The 14,709-nt window shown below is 56.1% G+C and overlaps 1 protein-coding gene across 1 annotated transcript; it reads left to right on the top strand.

Annotated features, from left to right (window-relative positions):
* Positions 1–8,267: 8,267 nt before the first annotated feature.
* On the top strand, positions 8,268–11,327 carry HYAL1 (hyaluronidase 1). Its single transcript, XM_030570468.1, has 3 exons — positions 8,268–9,176; positions 10,601–10,690; positions 10,995–11,327. Exons 1-3 carry the CDS (start codon positions 8,268–8,270, stop codon positions 11,325–11,327), a joined length of 1,332 nt encoding a protein of 443 aa, XP_030426328.1.
* The last annotated feature ends 3,382 nt before the right edge of the window (positions 11,328–14,709 follow it).

Here is a 14,709-nt window from a genome sequence, read left to right as displayed (position 1 = left end):
TGGAGCTGCAGGCGCGGTGGCCTCATGAGGAAGGGATCTGGCAGCTTGCCATGCTTGGGCATGTGGCTGGACGGGATGGAGCTGGGGTCAGTAAGGAGCAGGTGGCTGAGTGGCTGGCACTTTCTCTCATTACCTACTAATAATTTCAAAGAGGAGGCCGGGCTTGACTTGCATGCGGCTGCTGGCCTTCCAGTGCAGTTTGCAAGAATGGCCCCCCCTTGTTCCAGGACAGAGGAGGGGAGGAAGGGGAAGGAAGACAAGGGGGATGGGAGAGAGGAGGGGATAGAGGGCTCTGTCCTGACTCCCCAGCCGCCAGGCAACATGCCCCAAAGCACGATGGGGCAGAGTGAGGGAAAGGGGTTATATGGGGGTTGAGGCAAGTGTTCAGTGGGAAAGGGGAAGGAGGGGTTTGTGCAGCCAGTTGGGTGGGGGCTGAAGGGAAAGGATGGGGGGGGCTGGAAGGGGATGGGGAAGGCCACGGGCTCCTTATGCTGGGATTCCATGGTGCAGGCCCAGCAGCCCATGTGCTCTCCCTTCTGGAGGTTTCCCAGCCCAGTTCCCCTTGGCAATACTGGCCTCCCCGCTGCCCAGGCATGTGCCTGTGTCCCAACCTTGCCCCTTGCACTGTGTTCCCTGCTGGCACTGCCACCACACTGCTCATCCCTATGGCTCCTGCTGCCGGCTTTGGCAGGAGCTGAGCTTGGGCAGCCAAAGCAAACACTGCCCAGGCCAGCATGGGGAAACCTCCCCAGGGCCTGGAGCAGGGCTAGTGTCCTGCCCTGGCTGCAAGGAGGAGGCAGCTGCTGTCTGTCAGGGGCTGACTTCCACGGGCTTCTCCAGTGCCTGCACCGGAGGGTCTTCACAAGTCCCCCAGTTTTGGGTGTAATGGGAGCCTGTGCTGGCCCAAGGGGTGGGCCGTTTGTCCTACAATGCATGGTGCGAGGGGTTAAAGCCAGAGAGGGGCACATACCCAGAGTGGGTGCAGCATAGATGGGAGCAGGACAAGCACCACACACCTTGTCCTGGGGGGCCCACAGGTGCTGTTTCAGTGATGCATCCAGTCTGTGGCCGCCCAGCTGAGGTGACCAGTGAGGTGGTTTGTGTGATGTGGAGACAGTGCCTGCTATGGAAAGGCCGGAGCCCCCTCCCCATTCATCACACAATAGGTACTGCCAGCCAGAGCTTCTGAGCAACCTCTTCACTGGCCACCCCAGGGAAACCAGATCCACTGGTTGCACCAAGCAGAGATGCATCTGCTCCCCAAAACTACTGTACAGTGTGCAACCATTTAGCTGTCTGTTCAGAACAGGCCTGTGGCTGGGATAGACAGGGCACCGTGAGGCCAGGCTGAGAGGCACCAGCAGAGCTGTAGGGGGCAAGGAGCCCTGGATTGGGCTAGCAGAGGGCTGTGGGACAGGACTTCAGTGCATTGGCAGAGCTGCATGGGGAAAACCTACAGGGGGCTGTATGGGGAACCGTTCCAGCTGGCCTCAGCTGTCTCCTTTGACCAGCTGTAAAACCCAATTCATTTGCGACGGCCCGTAGAATGCAGGCTCCGGAGGAGATGCCGAGTTATGACCTGCTCTGGGAGGCTTCACAGTTCACTAGTGCTTTTCTTGGCCCTGAATTTGCTCTTCTGGGCAAGGGGTGATGCAGGGGTTAGACCTGAGCCTTTGCTCTCCTTCCCCCTGTGAGCCAAGAGTCTGAATCACTCTTCTCCTCTTCCCCCCACACCCGCACCCCTGGCTGATGGGGGCGTGTTTTCTCCCCATCTACCCGCCCCCATGCAGTCTGGCCCAGATCACTTCAAGCCCTTTGTCCTATGACAGTGAGAGGTGTGTGGGTGGAGGAGCCCTGTCATTTCCATGTTCCAGGGGTGCTTTAACCCTTTGTGGCTTTTCAGAAACCTGCTGAAATCTCAGCTCCTCTGCCCTGGCAGGAGAAATGGCATCCAGGAGGGTCATTAGCACGGCCTACCCTTTTTGTCAGTATGGTGGGCGCAGCGTGACGTTTCCTAGGCATAGGGGCATCTCCTCCCCCCACTGCAAAAGCGAGTATGGTGCTGTGGCCAGGCCAGGCTGGTATTCCTGGACTGTGACAGCCACAGACGGCTCCAGAAATAAGCCACAGCACAGGCAGTAGCATCGCTGGCCTCTCTCTTTCTCTGTGCTGTAACTGGAGCAAGGCATTTGGTCTCCATTGAGCCAGTCCGTCCTTGGCCCCCCTCTGCCAATGTGCCAACCAGGCAGGGCCGGCTTTAGGAAGTGTGGGGCCCAATTCGAACACTTTCGGCAGGGGCCCTAGCAGGGATGACTTAAAAAGAAAAAAGTGTAAAAAAAGCTCCATTTCTTCCATGTATTATTTACTTTCCATAACTATATAAATAATAAAATTGTATATTATGTACATTGCATCATATATGCTGTTGATTGGTTATTAATGACTGCCGTTTCACATGTGTGGGTCCCTGCCACTCCCTGGGGGTGTGCACATGTGTGGGTCCCCGCTGCTTCCTTCCCCCCTCATTGAAGCAGGTGTGCAAGTTACCGGCCTGGGAACTGCAGGGCAGCAGTGGCCATAGGGCTGGTTCGAGGCTGGGCAGGGGTGACTGGAGGTAGGGTCTGGCTGCAGGCAGGGTAAGGGTTGCGGGGCTGGCTGGAGACAGGGGAGTGTGGGGTGGGCTGGCTTCAGGCAGGGCCACAGGGGGGTGCAGCAGGGGTTGGCAGGGCTGGAGACAGGAGTATGGGACTGGCTGGCTTCAGGCAGGGTGGGTGCAGCAGGGGTTGGCTGGAGACAGGGCAGGGTGGGCAGTGCAGGGCTGGTGCGGGCAGGGATGTGTGGCAGGGGTTGGCTGGAGACAGGGCAGGGGGTTTGGTAGGGGCTGGCTGTGGGCAGGGGGTGGAGAGCTGGCTGCAGGCAGCAGGGGGCGGGGCTGGTGCGGGCAGGGCAGGGGGTTCAGCAGAGGCAGCTGGAGCCCTGGCCCTTTAAAAAGACCCCAAGCCCCCCACTATCCCAGGGCTCTGGGGGCTATTTAAAGGGCCCAGGGCTCCCCTGCTTCTACCCCGTCCCGGACCTTTTAAATAGCCGTGGGAGCCCTGAGGAATGCATGGGGGTGACGGGGCTCCGGCAGCCATTTAAAGGATCGGGGTGGCAGAGGCAGCTGGAGCCCTGGCCCTTTAAATAGCCCCCAGATCCCCCTGCTACCCCAGGGCTCTGGGGGCTATTTAAAGGGCCCGGAGCTCCAGCCGGGGGCACGGGGCTTGCCGCGCTCTGGCCAGACCTCCAGCCAGGAGAGCAGGCCGCGGGGCTTGCGGCGCTCTGGTCAGAGCTCCAGCTGAGAGAGCGGGGCTGTGGGGCAGCCGTGCTCCCGCCGGCGCTTTGGTCAGGGGAGCGGGGCCATGGAAGACCCCGGAACAGACCGCAGCCAGGGTAAGTAAAAAAATTTAAAAGGCACCTAAAGCGTGGGGCCCGATTCCCAGGAATTGGGTGAATCGGCCTAAAGCCGGCCCTGCAACCAGGGGGCCAGTTAGTGGGGATTACGACTCCCATTACAGGGCTGCCATCAGCAGGGCGGGGCTTCCATTTAGGAGACCTAGGCAGTCGCCTAGAGCGCCAGGATTTGGGGGGGTGGCATTTTGCCGCTCTCGGCAGCAATTTGGCAGCGGGGGGGGTCCTTCCGTGCTCCGGGTCTTCGGCGGCAATTCCTTCAACTCGCTCCAGGACCTGCCGCTGAAGTGCCCCGAAGCCCGGGAGTGTGGAAGGACCCCCCCGCTGCAGAACTGCCGCCGCCGACCGGGAGCAGGGAAGGACCCCTGCCTAGGGCGCCAAAAACCCTGGTGCCGCTCCTGGCCATCAGACAGGACCAAGTTCCCGCCTGGGGCTGGATTCAAACCAGCACACCTTGCTCCCTGCCCCAAGGTGTCCTCCTCTGCCTCAGCAATCCTGTCACTGGAAGGCTCCGGTGTCACCATCTCTTCCCAGAATGGACAAAGCAGTCGCTAGTGAGTGCAATGCATAGTTGGGGGCACTCAGGGACAGGATGGGGAAGGGGAGGTGGAGCCCCCCATTGCTCCCCCCTACATTGCCCCTCTGGCCCATCCAAAATAGGTGACTGTTTTATTTGGGGTGTTTGCTTGGCTAAAGGCTGCAGCCAGCCAATTTACTCCAGCCACGACCCCGTCTGCACTGCGACGGGGCAGCCTTGCCTGGTGTAGTGTGGGCGCAACCCAGGGCGCCCTGGGCAGGGCCTGAAATGCCTGCTGCCCGCTCCCCAGCAAAGAGTTAATAGGCTGAGCTGCATGAGTCAAGGCCCAGGTCTCCAGAAGCTGAAGACTGGATTGTTTCCTTTCCCAGTCTCCCTGGTGGCCCCCCCACCGCAGTGTAATAGGAACCAGATTCGGCAGGGGCTGAGCTCTGTCCCATTCCCCTCCTCCTCCCCAGTGCTTGGCCGGCTGCTTTTCTGAGAAGTGTGTGCTGACACCTGCTGATGGATGCCTGGAACTGCTCCCCTAATCACAACAGGGGACTGGGCTACAGTGCCCCCCGAGCACTGCCCCTTTCAGAGCACCCCGCGGTACTGTACTGTTATTGCACACTGCCCCTTTCAGGGCACCCTGCAGCAGTGCCCCCTGCAGCTCTGCCCTGTTATCACACTCTGCCCCCTGCAGGGCACTCCCCCCTCTCCCCCCGTACTGCAGTGTTATTACACATCACCCCCTTCAGGGCACCCCACAGCACTGCACTGTTATTGCACTCTGCCCCCTGCAGGGCACCTCACAGTACTGCACCATTATCGCACACTGCCTCCTTCAGGGCACCCTGCAATACTGCCCCCTGCAGCACTGCCCTGTTACCATACTCTGCCCCCTGCATGGCACCCCTGCCCTGTGGGCACTGCACTGTTATTACACACTGCCCCCTGCAGGGCATCCCACAGCACTGCACAATTATTGCACATTCTTCTAGGCTGGCTGCGCCTATTCAGAGGCGATGGGGCTCAGCAAACTTGTGACCCAGCCAGCTCGCCTCCCTAGGTGAGGTGAATGCTGACAGTCATGTGACTGGTGAATCATGTCACCCCATTGGGGTAGAGAAGGTAGAGGCCTGGAGAAGGCTGCTGAGGGCTGCAGAGTTTGGCAAGGCTCTGGCAGGGTATCATGATGTCCCGGGGAGCAGGGACTCCAGGCAGGAAGGCCTGGGGATGGCTGCTGAGGAAGGAGCAGGGGCCAGTACAAAGGAGCTGGGAGGGGGATGGAGGGGAGCCTGGGAAGGGGGAAAAGCTGAACCCCGAGGGCAGGCAGGCAGGCAGGCAGGCAGAGGCATGTCTGAGCTAGTGAAGACCAACCAGACTCTCAGACAGGCCCAGTGTGAAAACTGTGTTTGGTTTTGGCCTCGTATACCTGGGATGGGGTGGACCTTTTGTTAGGGACTTAGGCAGAGAGTCAAGTCACTGCAACAGCCAAACCAGTCTGTGAAATTATTGAGGAGCCCTGAAGAGAGGGAAACTGAGGCATGGATGTTGGAGGACCACCCCATGTAACAAGAGGATACTCTGGAGGCAAGGACTGGAGCCAGCACCGCTGCCCCCATCTCACACACACTGAGGCAGCCTGGGGGTGGCTGGGCCAGTCCTGGGTTTTGGTTTGGCCCTTTATAGAAATCAGGGCCTGCTTTGGAGCTGGATCCTGGTTTGGGTTCAGCGCTTTGGTTTCGGAGGTGACTGGCGCCAGGACTGTGTGGGACGTGGCCCATCTGGCTTGCACATGTACACCTCCCTCATCCCGTTTGACGGACCACCTGGAAATGTTCCGGAGTAGACCTCAGCTCCCGAGACTCCCCCGGGACGCCAGCTGTGGTTACTGGGGGTGGAAACAGCCCCCCGCTTGCCCCCATTATGCTGCCCCTTAAGGCTCTCATAGGTTGGAAAGCTTCACTCATCCCCTTAATCCCTGGTTGGAAGGGTCTGCCCCATCCCACTCCCCCAGCCTGCCGTTGGCTGGGGAAGGAGGCAAACAGGGGAGGGGAGAAGGATCCCAGAGCTGGTGGGAGATTGGAAGCTTTCTTAGAGCAAATTAAGCTCCTGGCTCAGAGGGAGGCATTGTTCTAGTTGAGCTTCCTCCAGCCCCTCCTATGCAGCCCCACCAATCCCAGGGTGTAGGGTCTGGCAGTGGGCTCCATCTGGGTCCTAAGCCACCCTCGGGCCTGCATGGTCATGTTGGGCCCACAGTGACATGCTGCCATGAGCAGAGCAGGGCTGTGATCAGAGGGCCTTCAGGGAGTGGGCCCAGCCCTGGGCCTGGTGTTTTACCCTGGCTGCCTCCTTTTAAAATGCTCTCCCTCCCGGGGGCGGCCAATGCCAGGGCCGTATATCTGGCTTTGCAGTAGCGGAGTGTGACACCCTCAGCCCAGCTGGGGCAGTACAGGTGAAGTCTCAGCACCACGCGGCTCTGCAGAGTGTGGGTATGCAAGGATTCCTTGGGGATGGAGCTGAACCACCCCAGGACTGCATTTCCCCTGAGCCTTTCTGCCCTTGCCCCCTGCTTACCCCCCTTTCCCCACATCAGTTTGCATCCCGACACCAGCCCAGAGATTTATAGACAGGTCTCCACTTAGGCCTGGTCCACACTACACCGTTAAATCAATTTAAACAGCATTAAATCGATTTAATGCTGTACCCGTCCACACAACAAGGCACTTTAAATCGATTTTAAGGGCTCTTAAAATCGATTTCTGTACTCCTCCCCAACGAGAGGAGTAACCCTAAAATCGATATTACTATATCGATTTAGGGTTAGTGTGGACAGAAATCGAAGTTATTGGTCTCATTCTTTTACTGAGCTACCCAGAGTGCACCGCTCTGGAAATCGATGGTAGCCTAGGACCATGGACGCACACCACCGAATTAATGTGCCCTTATGTGGACGTGTAAAATCGATTTTATAAAACCAGTTTTATAAAACCAGTTTTAATAATTTCGATTTTATGCTGTAATGTAGACGTGGCCTTACTTCTGCTTCCCCACTGATGCTACAGGCCTAGCTCCTAGTGGGGCAGGAAGGGAAGGGGCCCGCTCCATATGGGCTGGGGGGGCTGACTCCTGCGGCCTGAGAAGTAGCCTGGCTGATTTTGGTTGGCTCCACTTTGTTACACTGGAACCTGGCAAGGCTAGTCAGCGTGGGCCACTGCTTCTGCTACTGAGCATAGCCACAAGGATATGGGCATGATCCACATCCAGCCCCAGGATATGATTTGCCTTCCCAGCCCACACTAGCTAGCCCCCAGCGCTGCGAGCTTCCTCAGAGCAGTGCCCTACCCATGCCAGCTGGCCCCCAGCACTGCGAGCTTCCTCACAGCAGTGGCCTACCCATGCCAGCTGGCCCTCAGCACTGCCAGCTTCCTCAGAGCAGTGCCCTACACACGCCAGCTGGCCCCCAGCGCTGCCAGCTTCCTCGGAGCAATATCCTATCCATGCCAGCTGGCTCCCAGTGCTATCAGCTTCCATTGAGCAGTGCCCTGCCCATGCCAGCTGGCCCCCAGTGCTGTGAGCTTCCTCGGAGCAGTGTCTTTGTTGCCATGGCTTGGATTCTGGCCTTGCAGTTTAGCACGGCAGCTCTGACCCATGTTCTGTTGATCCCACACTATCTCTTTGACCCATTCTCCCTGCTCCATCTCCCCCCCTGGCAGGTAAATCTTTAACCTGGGCACAGAACAGTCAACCCAGGGCTCTTCCACCCCATCTGCAAACACTGCTTGCCCTTTGGAGCAGTGGCCCTGGCATCATGGCCCAGCAGTCCCTTCACATGGGGAAAACAGCCCCCTCCCCCCCCCCGCCCCGAGGACAGGAGCTCAAGGGTCTGGTTCGGTATGTCCTAGGGAAAGAGATTGGGGGCGGGGAATAGGACCCACTGACACGTCAGCCAAGGTCATGGGGAGGACAAAGCTCTGGAGCAGGTGCCAGACCTCCCACTGCAAAGCCTTGCGAAAGCCAGTGGTTTGATCCCAGCCCTTGCTCCTCTGCAGGGAGAGTTATTAGGCAGGACGAGGTCGGGACAAACCAGTAGGAATTAGCATTGGAAAGCTGACAGTACTTGGCTCCCTTGGGGGGCAGCAGGAATCCACTCCGCATCTCTCCCAGCTTCCCCATCCCTGGGGGGCTGAGTGGGTAAACTAGGCAGCCAGGGCGTCCACTGAGACTTGAGGAGCTGGGCCCCCAGGAGCTCTCCTGAGGCCTCAAAGACTAGACACCAGCCATTGGCACCAGGCTCAATATGGTGGCCACCGCGTTCTTACTGCCCTGGGCATGCTTGCTGAGCATGGCCCTGGCGGCTCGAAGCGCGGCAGACGGGGGCCCTGTTCTCTGGGACCGCCCCTTTGTCACGGTATGGAACGCCCCGAGCCAGGAGTGCAGCACAAAATACCATGTGCCCCTTGACCTGGGGGTCTTTGACGTGGTGCTGAACCGCAACGAGTCCTTCCTGGGCCAGGAGATCGCCCTCTTCTACAGCAACACACTGGGCCTCTATCCACACTACACCCCGGAGGGGACAGCAGCCCATGGGGGTGTCCCCCAGAATGGCAGCCTCCTGGCCCACCTCGGCAAGGCGAGGCACGATATCCAGGCTGCCATATCGGAGCCAAGCTTCCGGGGCCTGGCGGTGATCGACTGGGAGAGCTGGCGCCCTGTGTGGGCTCGGAACTGGGATGCCATGGAGCTCTATAAGGAGAAGTCCCAAGAACTGGTCCAGGAGCAGCACCCCGACTGGCCCCCAGACAGGGTGGCCGAGGAAGCTCAGGAGGAATTTGAGCAAAGCGCTCGGGCCTTCATGGAGCAGACCCTGGCGCTTGGCAAGAGCCTGAGGCCTGGGGGCTTCTGGGGTTTCTATGGCTTCCCCAGCTGCTATAACTATGATTTCAAAGCGGCCAACTACACAGGGGAGTGTCCCACCATGGAGCAGCAGCGGAACAAGCAGCTCTGGTGGCTTTGGAACCAAAGCCGGGCGCTCTACCCCAGCATCTACCTGCCCAAGGAGCTCCGGCTGACAGACCAGGTTGGCAAGTTTGTCCGGCACCGTGTGGCCGAGGCGTTCCGGGTGCAGGGGCAGATGGGGACCAGCAGCCTCTCAGTCCTACCTTACACCCGTATCCAGTATGACTTCACGGAGGACTTCCTCTCGCAGGTGATGCCCCCAGCCAGCATTGCTGTGCCCCCTCAGGGCCGAATAGAGGGGCAGCATGAGGCAGAGACCAGCTTTAGGGGCGGGGGTGTTTCGCACCTTCTAGCCCAGGTCCTCTCAGCCATAGCTTACCATTGTCACCCGGGGCCAAGGAGCAGCCATTGGCGGGGAAGGGGTAGAGGGAGGAAGTCTGTTAGGATGAAGTCAGCTCAGAGAGGTGTGTGTGTGTGTGTGTGTGTGTGTGGGGAGAAGCCCTGGAGCGCAGAAGGGGGATCCATAGGGATCCCAGCGGGAGATGTGTGAGGGACAAGGGCCATATCCTGGGCCATGGGGCCAGAAGAGAGCAATGCTTTCACACAAGACAAATGTCTGGGCTCCTGGAGGGTTTCTCTACATTTGGCCTGTTTCAGGCTATTCCTCTGCCTTTTCTTTGTACCTCCAGGAAAGAAAATACCCCAACTCAGACAACTCTCCACCCCCCTCCCACCCCAGCTTAGCAGAAACCTGTCTTTGTTACACTGCTGTGGTCCCAGTGGCTCTGAGTGATTAGCCAGCAGCTGGGGCCTTGCTTGTCGTTTCTGAGTCAGATTGTTTATTTGCAAAGAATGGGCACAAAGTCCAGCTTCCCTGAACAGAAAGAAACAAGCAACCGGCAGTTTCCTGACTGAGAAATCCCCAGGCCTGCCTTTTCAGTCAGTGCTGGGCCCACCGAGCTGTCCCTCTGCTCGCTCAGGGCCATGACGTCTCCCTGCTTGCTGGCCACCTCTGCTACAGCACTCCCCCCTCCCCCCACAGCTTGCCAAACCAGCTCCTAGCCCCTGCATTTGCCATTAGGGAACCCCACAGCCCACACAGCTTACCTTCTGATCAGGGCTTGCTATTGCCTTGGATGGTGACTTCTGTTGTCTCCTGCTATGTCATTACATAAAGGGGCTTAATTGCTCCTTCCCTTTAGCCTGCAAGAAGGTTGCTTTAACCCCACAGCCCACACAGCTTACCTTCTGATCAGGGCTTGTTATTGCCTTGGATGGTGACTTCTGTTGTCTCCTGCTATGTCATTACATAAAGGGGCTTAATTGCTCCTTCCCTTTAGCCTGCAAGAAGGTTGCTTTAACCAGGTGTGTGATTGTTTGTAGATCCCACTTGCTGGCAGTCATTAACACCTGTCAGCATAACACGTCTTTGCATGTGGGCAGTTAATCGATGGCACTGTCTCTGACCCACCCCCCTCACCTGGAACAGAACCACAGAGGTTCCTCAATCTGGCCTGAGGCAGCGGATGCTGGTAGTTGTCTCCTGTTGTGCCAGAAGGGGGCGATCTGTGCAGGAAGGATGCATGCGTGGATCCTACAGGAACAGCCTTCCACCCCTCCCAGGTGTTAGTAGCTGAAGCTGTTATCTTCATGGTGATTCTCTGCTTCTTGCAGGAGGACTTGGTCCACACCATTGGGGAAAGTGCTTCTCAAGGTGCCTCAGGAGTTGTGCTGTGGGGCAACGAGGATTACACTCGCTCACGGGTGCGTTACATGGGGGGCTACGGCTGCTTATGGGTTGGGAATGGAAATCCTGGCTGGGGTGTGGATGCTTCTGCGCTCAGAGGATGGGAAGGTGTGTGTGGGGATCTCGCATGGTGTGCACCTGGCAGTTTCTAGGTGTGTGTGATGCTGAAAGTGAGAGCCCTGGGGTTTGGCTCCCCCTGCACTCAGGAGCTGGGAGGGTGGGCCCCGAAGGAACTGTGTGGAAGGGAAGCACAACAGGAAAATGGGCCCCTCCTCTCCTCTGAGAGAGCCCTGACCGGGCCTGTCTATGTCCCCGCCACAGGAGTCCTGCCTGGCACTGAAGGAGTATGTGGACAGGAGCCTGGGCCATTACATCATGAATGTGACCAGCAGCGCCACACTGTGCAGTGTCACGGTGTGCTCCAGCCACGGGCGCTGTGTGCGGCGAGCTGGGCACCCCGGCGCGTTCCTGCACCTCAGCCCCTCCAGCTTCACCGTCCAGAGGCACCACAGCCGGCCCCACAGCCGGTCCCACCTCCACCTGAAGGGACAGCTGGCAAAGCAGGAGCAAGCCAAGCTGGTGGAAGAATTCAGCTGCCAATGCTACAATGGCTGGACAGGGACTCAGTGTGAACGTGAGGGCAACCCAGAGTGAGAACCTCAGCAGAGACACCCCGATATGCACCCCACATGGCCCCATACACCCCACATATACATCCCCCACATGGCCCCGTGCATCCCACGTGACCCCATACACCCCACCCCTGACATACCCACACGCCCCACATGGCCCCATGCACCCTACATGCCCCCATACACCCCACTCCTGACACACCCACAGCCCACATATACATCCCCACATGGCCCCATGCACCCTACATGGCCCCATACACCCCACATATATATCCTCCACATGGCTCCATGCATCCCACATGGCTCCATACACCCCACCCAACACACCCACACCCCACACATACACCCCCAGGTGGGCTCACGCACCTTATGTAGCCCCATACATCCAACCCCTGAAACACGCCCCACATGGTCTCCCATGCACCCTACCCCAAAACACCCCCCCCGCATGGCCCCATTGCACCCACATGGGCCCCTCATCCTGAAACACACCCGAACACCAATATGGACACAGTCTGGGATGCAGTTCAATCATGTACCCCTCACATAGTGTAACTCTGTACTTTATAACAGAGAACATACGATATGTGGAACCCCATCATAAACTGACATGCAAGTGTCACATCCATCCTGTGCTAAAAAACCACCTCACAGAGAGGTGCATACCATGTATAGTGATCTCTGTCATGTCCACAATGGAGAGAGATTCATACCTCATAGCTCGAAATATGCGTGGAACTAGCAGCATGCAAGGGCTACAACGGTGTAATCCTCCTACACTGAACCATTCAGTGTGGGGCTGTTAAACACCTCCCCTCCATGGGCCCATGCATCCTACGTGGCCCATACACCCCACCCCTTGAACATACCACCACTGGAACACATCATTCTGAAATAAAAAGAAATCACAAGCTAGAGCCATGCAAAGAATTCACATGCCAACCTCAAGAGCTGATTCACACATGCAGAGCACCCGGCACTGCCACCCAATCAAATGGCTTTTTATTTCCACAAGTGTAAGTTTGTGATGGCCTCCATCTTGGCTGAGACCCCAGGGACTGAACAGGAGACCTCCAGAGCTAACCACATGAACGACTGCAAGCTTGAACTGAAGAGTCAAGGCGTCCTAGCAGGGCCTATACAAGCTCTCATCCTGTGTGGCTCAGACCTATAACATCCCCACCCACTGGTGGATCACAAACACACTGGCATTTTTTAGTTCATGGTGCTATCTAGGAGTGACTGAGGCAAGGGGGAGCTGGCTGAAGGGATTTTGGAAGGAAATTCCGAGCTGAAGGGGTAGCAGGGAGAGGGCAGGAAGCTACATGAGAGTGTTGGAAGGGGACACAATGGGGACACTAAGTTGGGGGGAGAGGCAGATACACTTGTGGGTAGGTGTGACGTCATTGACATGAACTGTGACTGTACAGATCATTGTGGCAACCAAGGTCCTATAGTTGCACCAAATCTTGTACAAAGGTGGTCAAGAAGGTGTCTATGAAAAGGTCGTAATTTGCTGGTTATGATTATGCTATCTGTATGTGTGTATCATTTTTGTATTTGAAGTTATGAATATTGGCTATGTACTTGTATCTCAGTGTGTTTGATTCTAAGTAGCACCAGTGAAGCATTTGGCCAGCTTATTGAGAAGGGACTTTTCAGATTAAGTGCCCAGCCAAGAAACATGTGAGCAATGGCTGCTCACTTTACCTGTAAAAAATTTAGACATGCATGGACATGTGACTTGCTCATGGACTTGCTCAAGGACTGGGCCAGGCTGGGTGTCAATGGGCCGGGTGTCAAAGGAGTGGGCCAAGCTGATGTCAATGGATCAGGTGTCAAAGAACTGGGACGTGTCGGGTGTCAATGGGCTGAATGTCAAAGGACTGGGTGGGGCTGGGTGTCAATGGGCTGAATGTCAAAGGACTGGGCTGGGCTGGGCGTCAGTGGGCCGGGTGTCAAAGGACTGGGCTGGGCCAAGTGTCAATGGGCTGAATGTCAAAGGACTGGACTGGGCCTGGTGTCAATGGGCGGAATGTCAAAGGACTGGTTTGGGCTGGGTGTCAGTGGGCCAGGTGTCAAAGGATTGGGCCGGGCCAGGTGTCAATGGGCTGGGCCGGGTGTCAATGTGCCGGGCCTGGTCTCAATGGGCTGGACCAGGTGTCAATGGGCTGGACCAGATGTCAATGGGGTGGATGTCAATGGTCCGGGCTGGGCTGGACCCGATGTCAATGCACCGTGTTTCAATGGTGTCAAAGGACTGGGCCAGGTGTCAGTGAGCTGAATATCAAAGGACTGGGCCAGGCCCAGTATGAATGGGCCAGGCCGGCTGTCATTGGGCTGCGCCAGGTGTCAATGGTCCGGGCTGTGTGTCAATGGGCCATGTACCAATGAGCTGCGCCAGGTGTTAATGGGCTGGATGTCAATGGGCCAGGCCTGGCGTCAATGAGCTGGATGTCAAAGGGCCGGGCCAGGTGTTAATGGATGGGGCCAGCCCAGGTGGGTGTAAAAGGACTGGGCTGAGCCAGGCTGCGTGTCGATGGGCCGGATTTCAATGGGATGGGTATTCATGGGCTGGGCCAGGTGTCAGTAGGCTGGGCTGGGCCGAGTGTCAGGGTGGATATGATTTAAATCACTAGTCAGGAAGACTTGATTTATTCATGGATTTCTACATAAAAGTACATTCTTGTTGGTTGTTATAACCTTAATACATAATCTTCACAACTCAGAGATAGATGTAGGTTTCATTTTTAGAAGGTACACACTATGCATTTTTAAAATGATTTATTTTGAAAACTTTTCAGATTAGTTTTACAGCTATATCAGAAAATGAATGATTGTTTTGTTATTTCATTTACCAAAGATAATGGAAGCAGATATTTATGAAGTCACTGGGAGGTGAACTATCTCCAGTTCAACAGGTTAATCATTAATATTTGGAGAATTTTCTGGCCACGCTGTATTAGGGGGAGAATATCATCAGACAGACATTTAAATTGTTGTATTTAACTCAAACAACGTTATGTATTCTGGATTTTTTTTCTTCAACAGCAACCATATAATATTTTAAGAAAACAAGCATATGGATTTTTGAATTTAGTTAAACATTCAAGTTTTTTAAAATCAGGTTTGTTTTTGTTAAAATTGTTTTTAACTAAAATAGTTAAATGAAATACTTAAAATAAAATTAAATCAACTATGTCAGCCAGATCAACATGAGAAACTTAAAATATTGGCTTCTGCAGCTAGCTCAGTTGTCTTCACCTTCATTTTCCTGTTTGTTCATAATCTAGAAAAGAAAAACAAGCTTTCCTGCTTTTTCAGGTCTTAAATGATTTCTCAGTTTGGAAAGAATTAGTCCAAAGGAAGAAATATATTCTTTCTACACCGGCAGAAGAAGCTAA

Source organism: Gopherus evgoodei, chromosome 7 (assembly GCF_007399415.2).
Source record: "Gopherus evgoodei ecotype Sinaloan lineage chromosome 7, rGopEvg1_v1.p, whole genome shotgun sequence".
Classification (NCBI taxonomy): Eukaryota; Metazoa; Chordata; order Testudines; family Testudinidae; genus Gopherus; species Gopherus evgoodei.
Note: the sequence above shows the minus strand (reverse complement) of the source record. Positions and strands in the feature narration are given on the sequence as shown.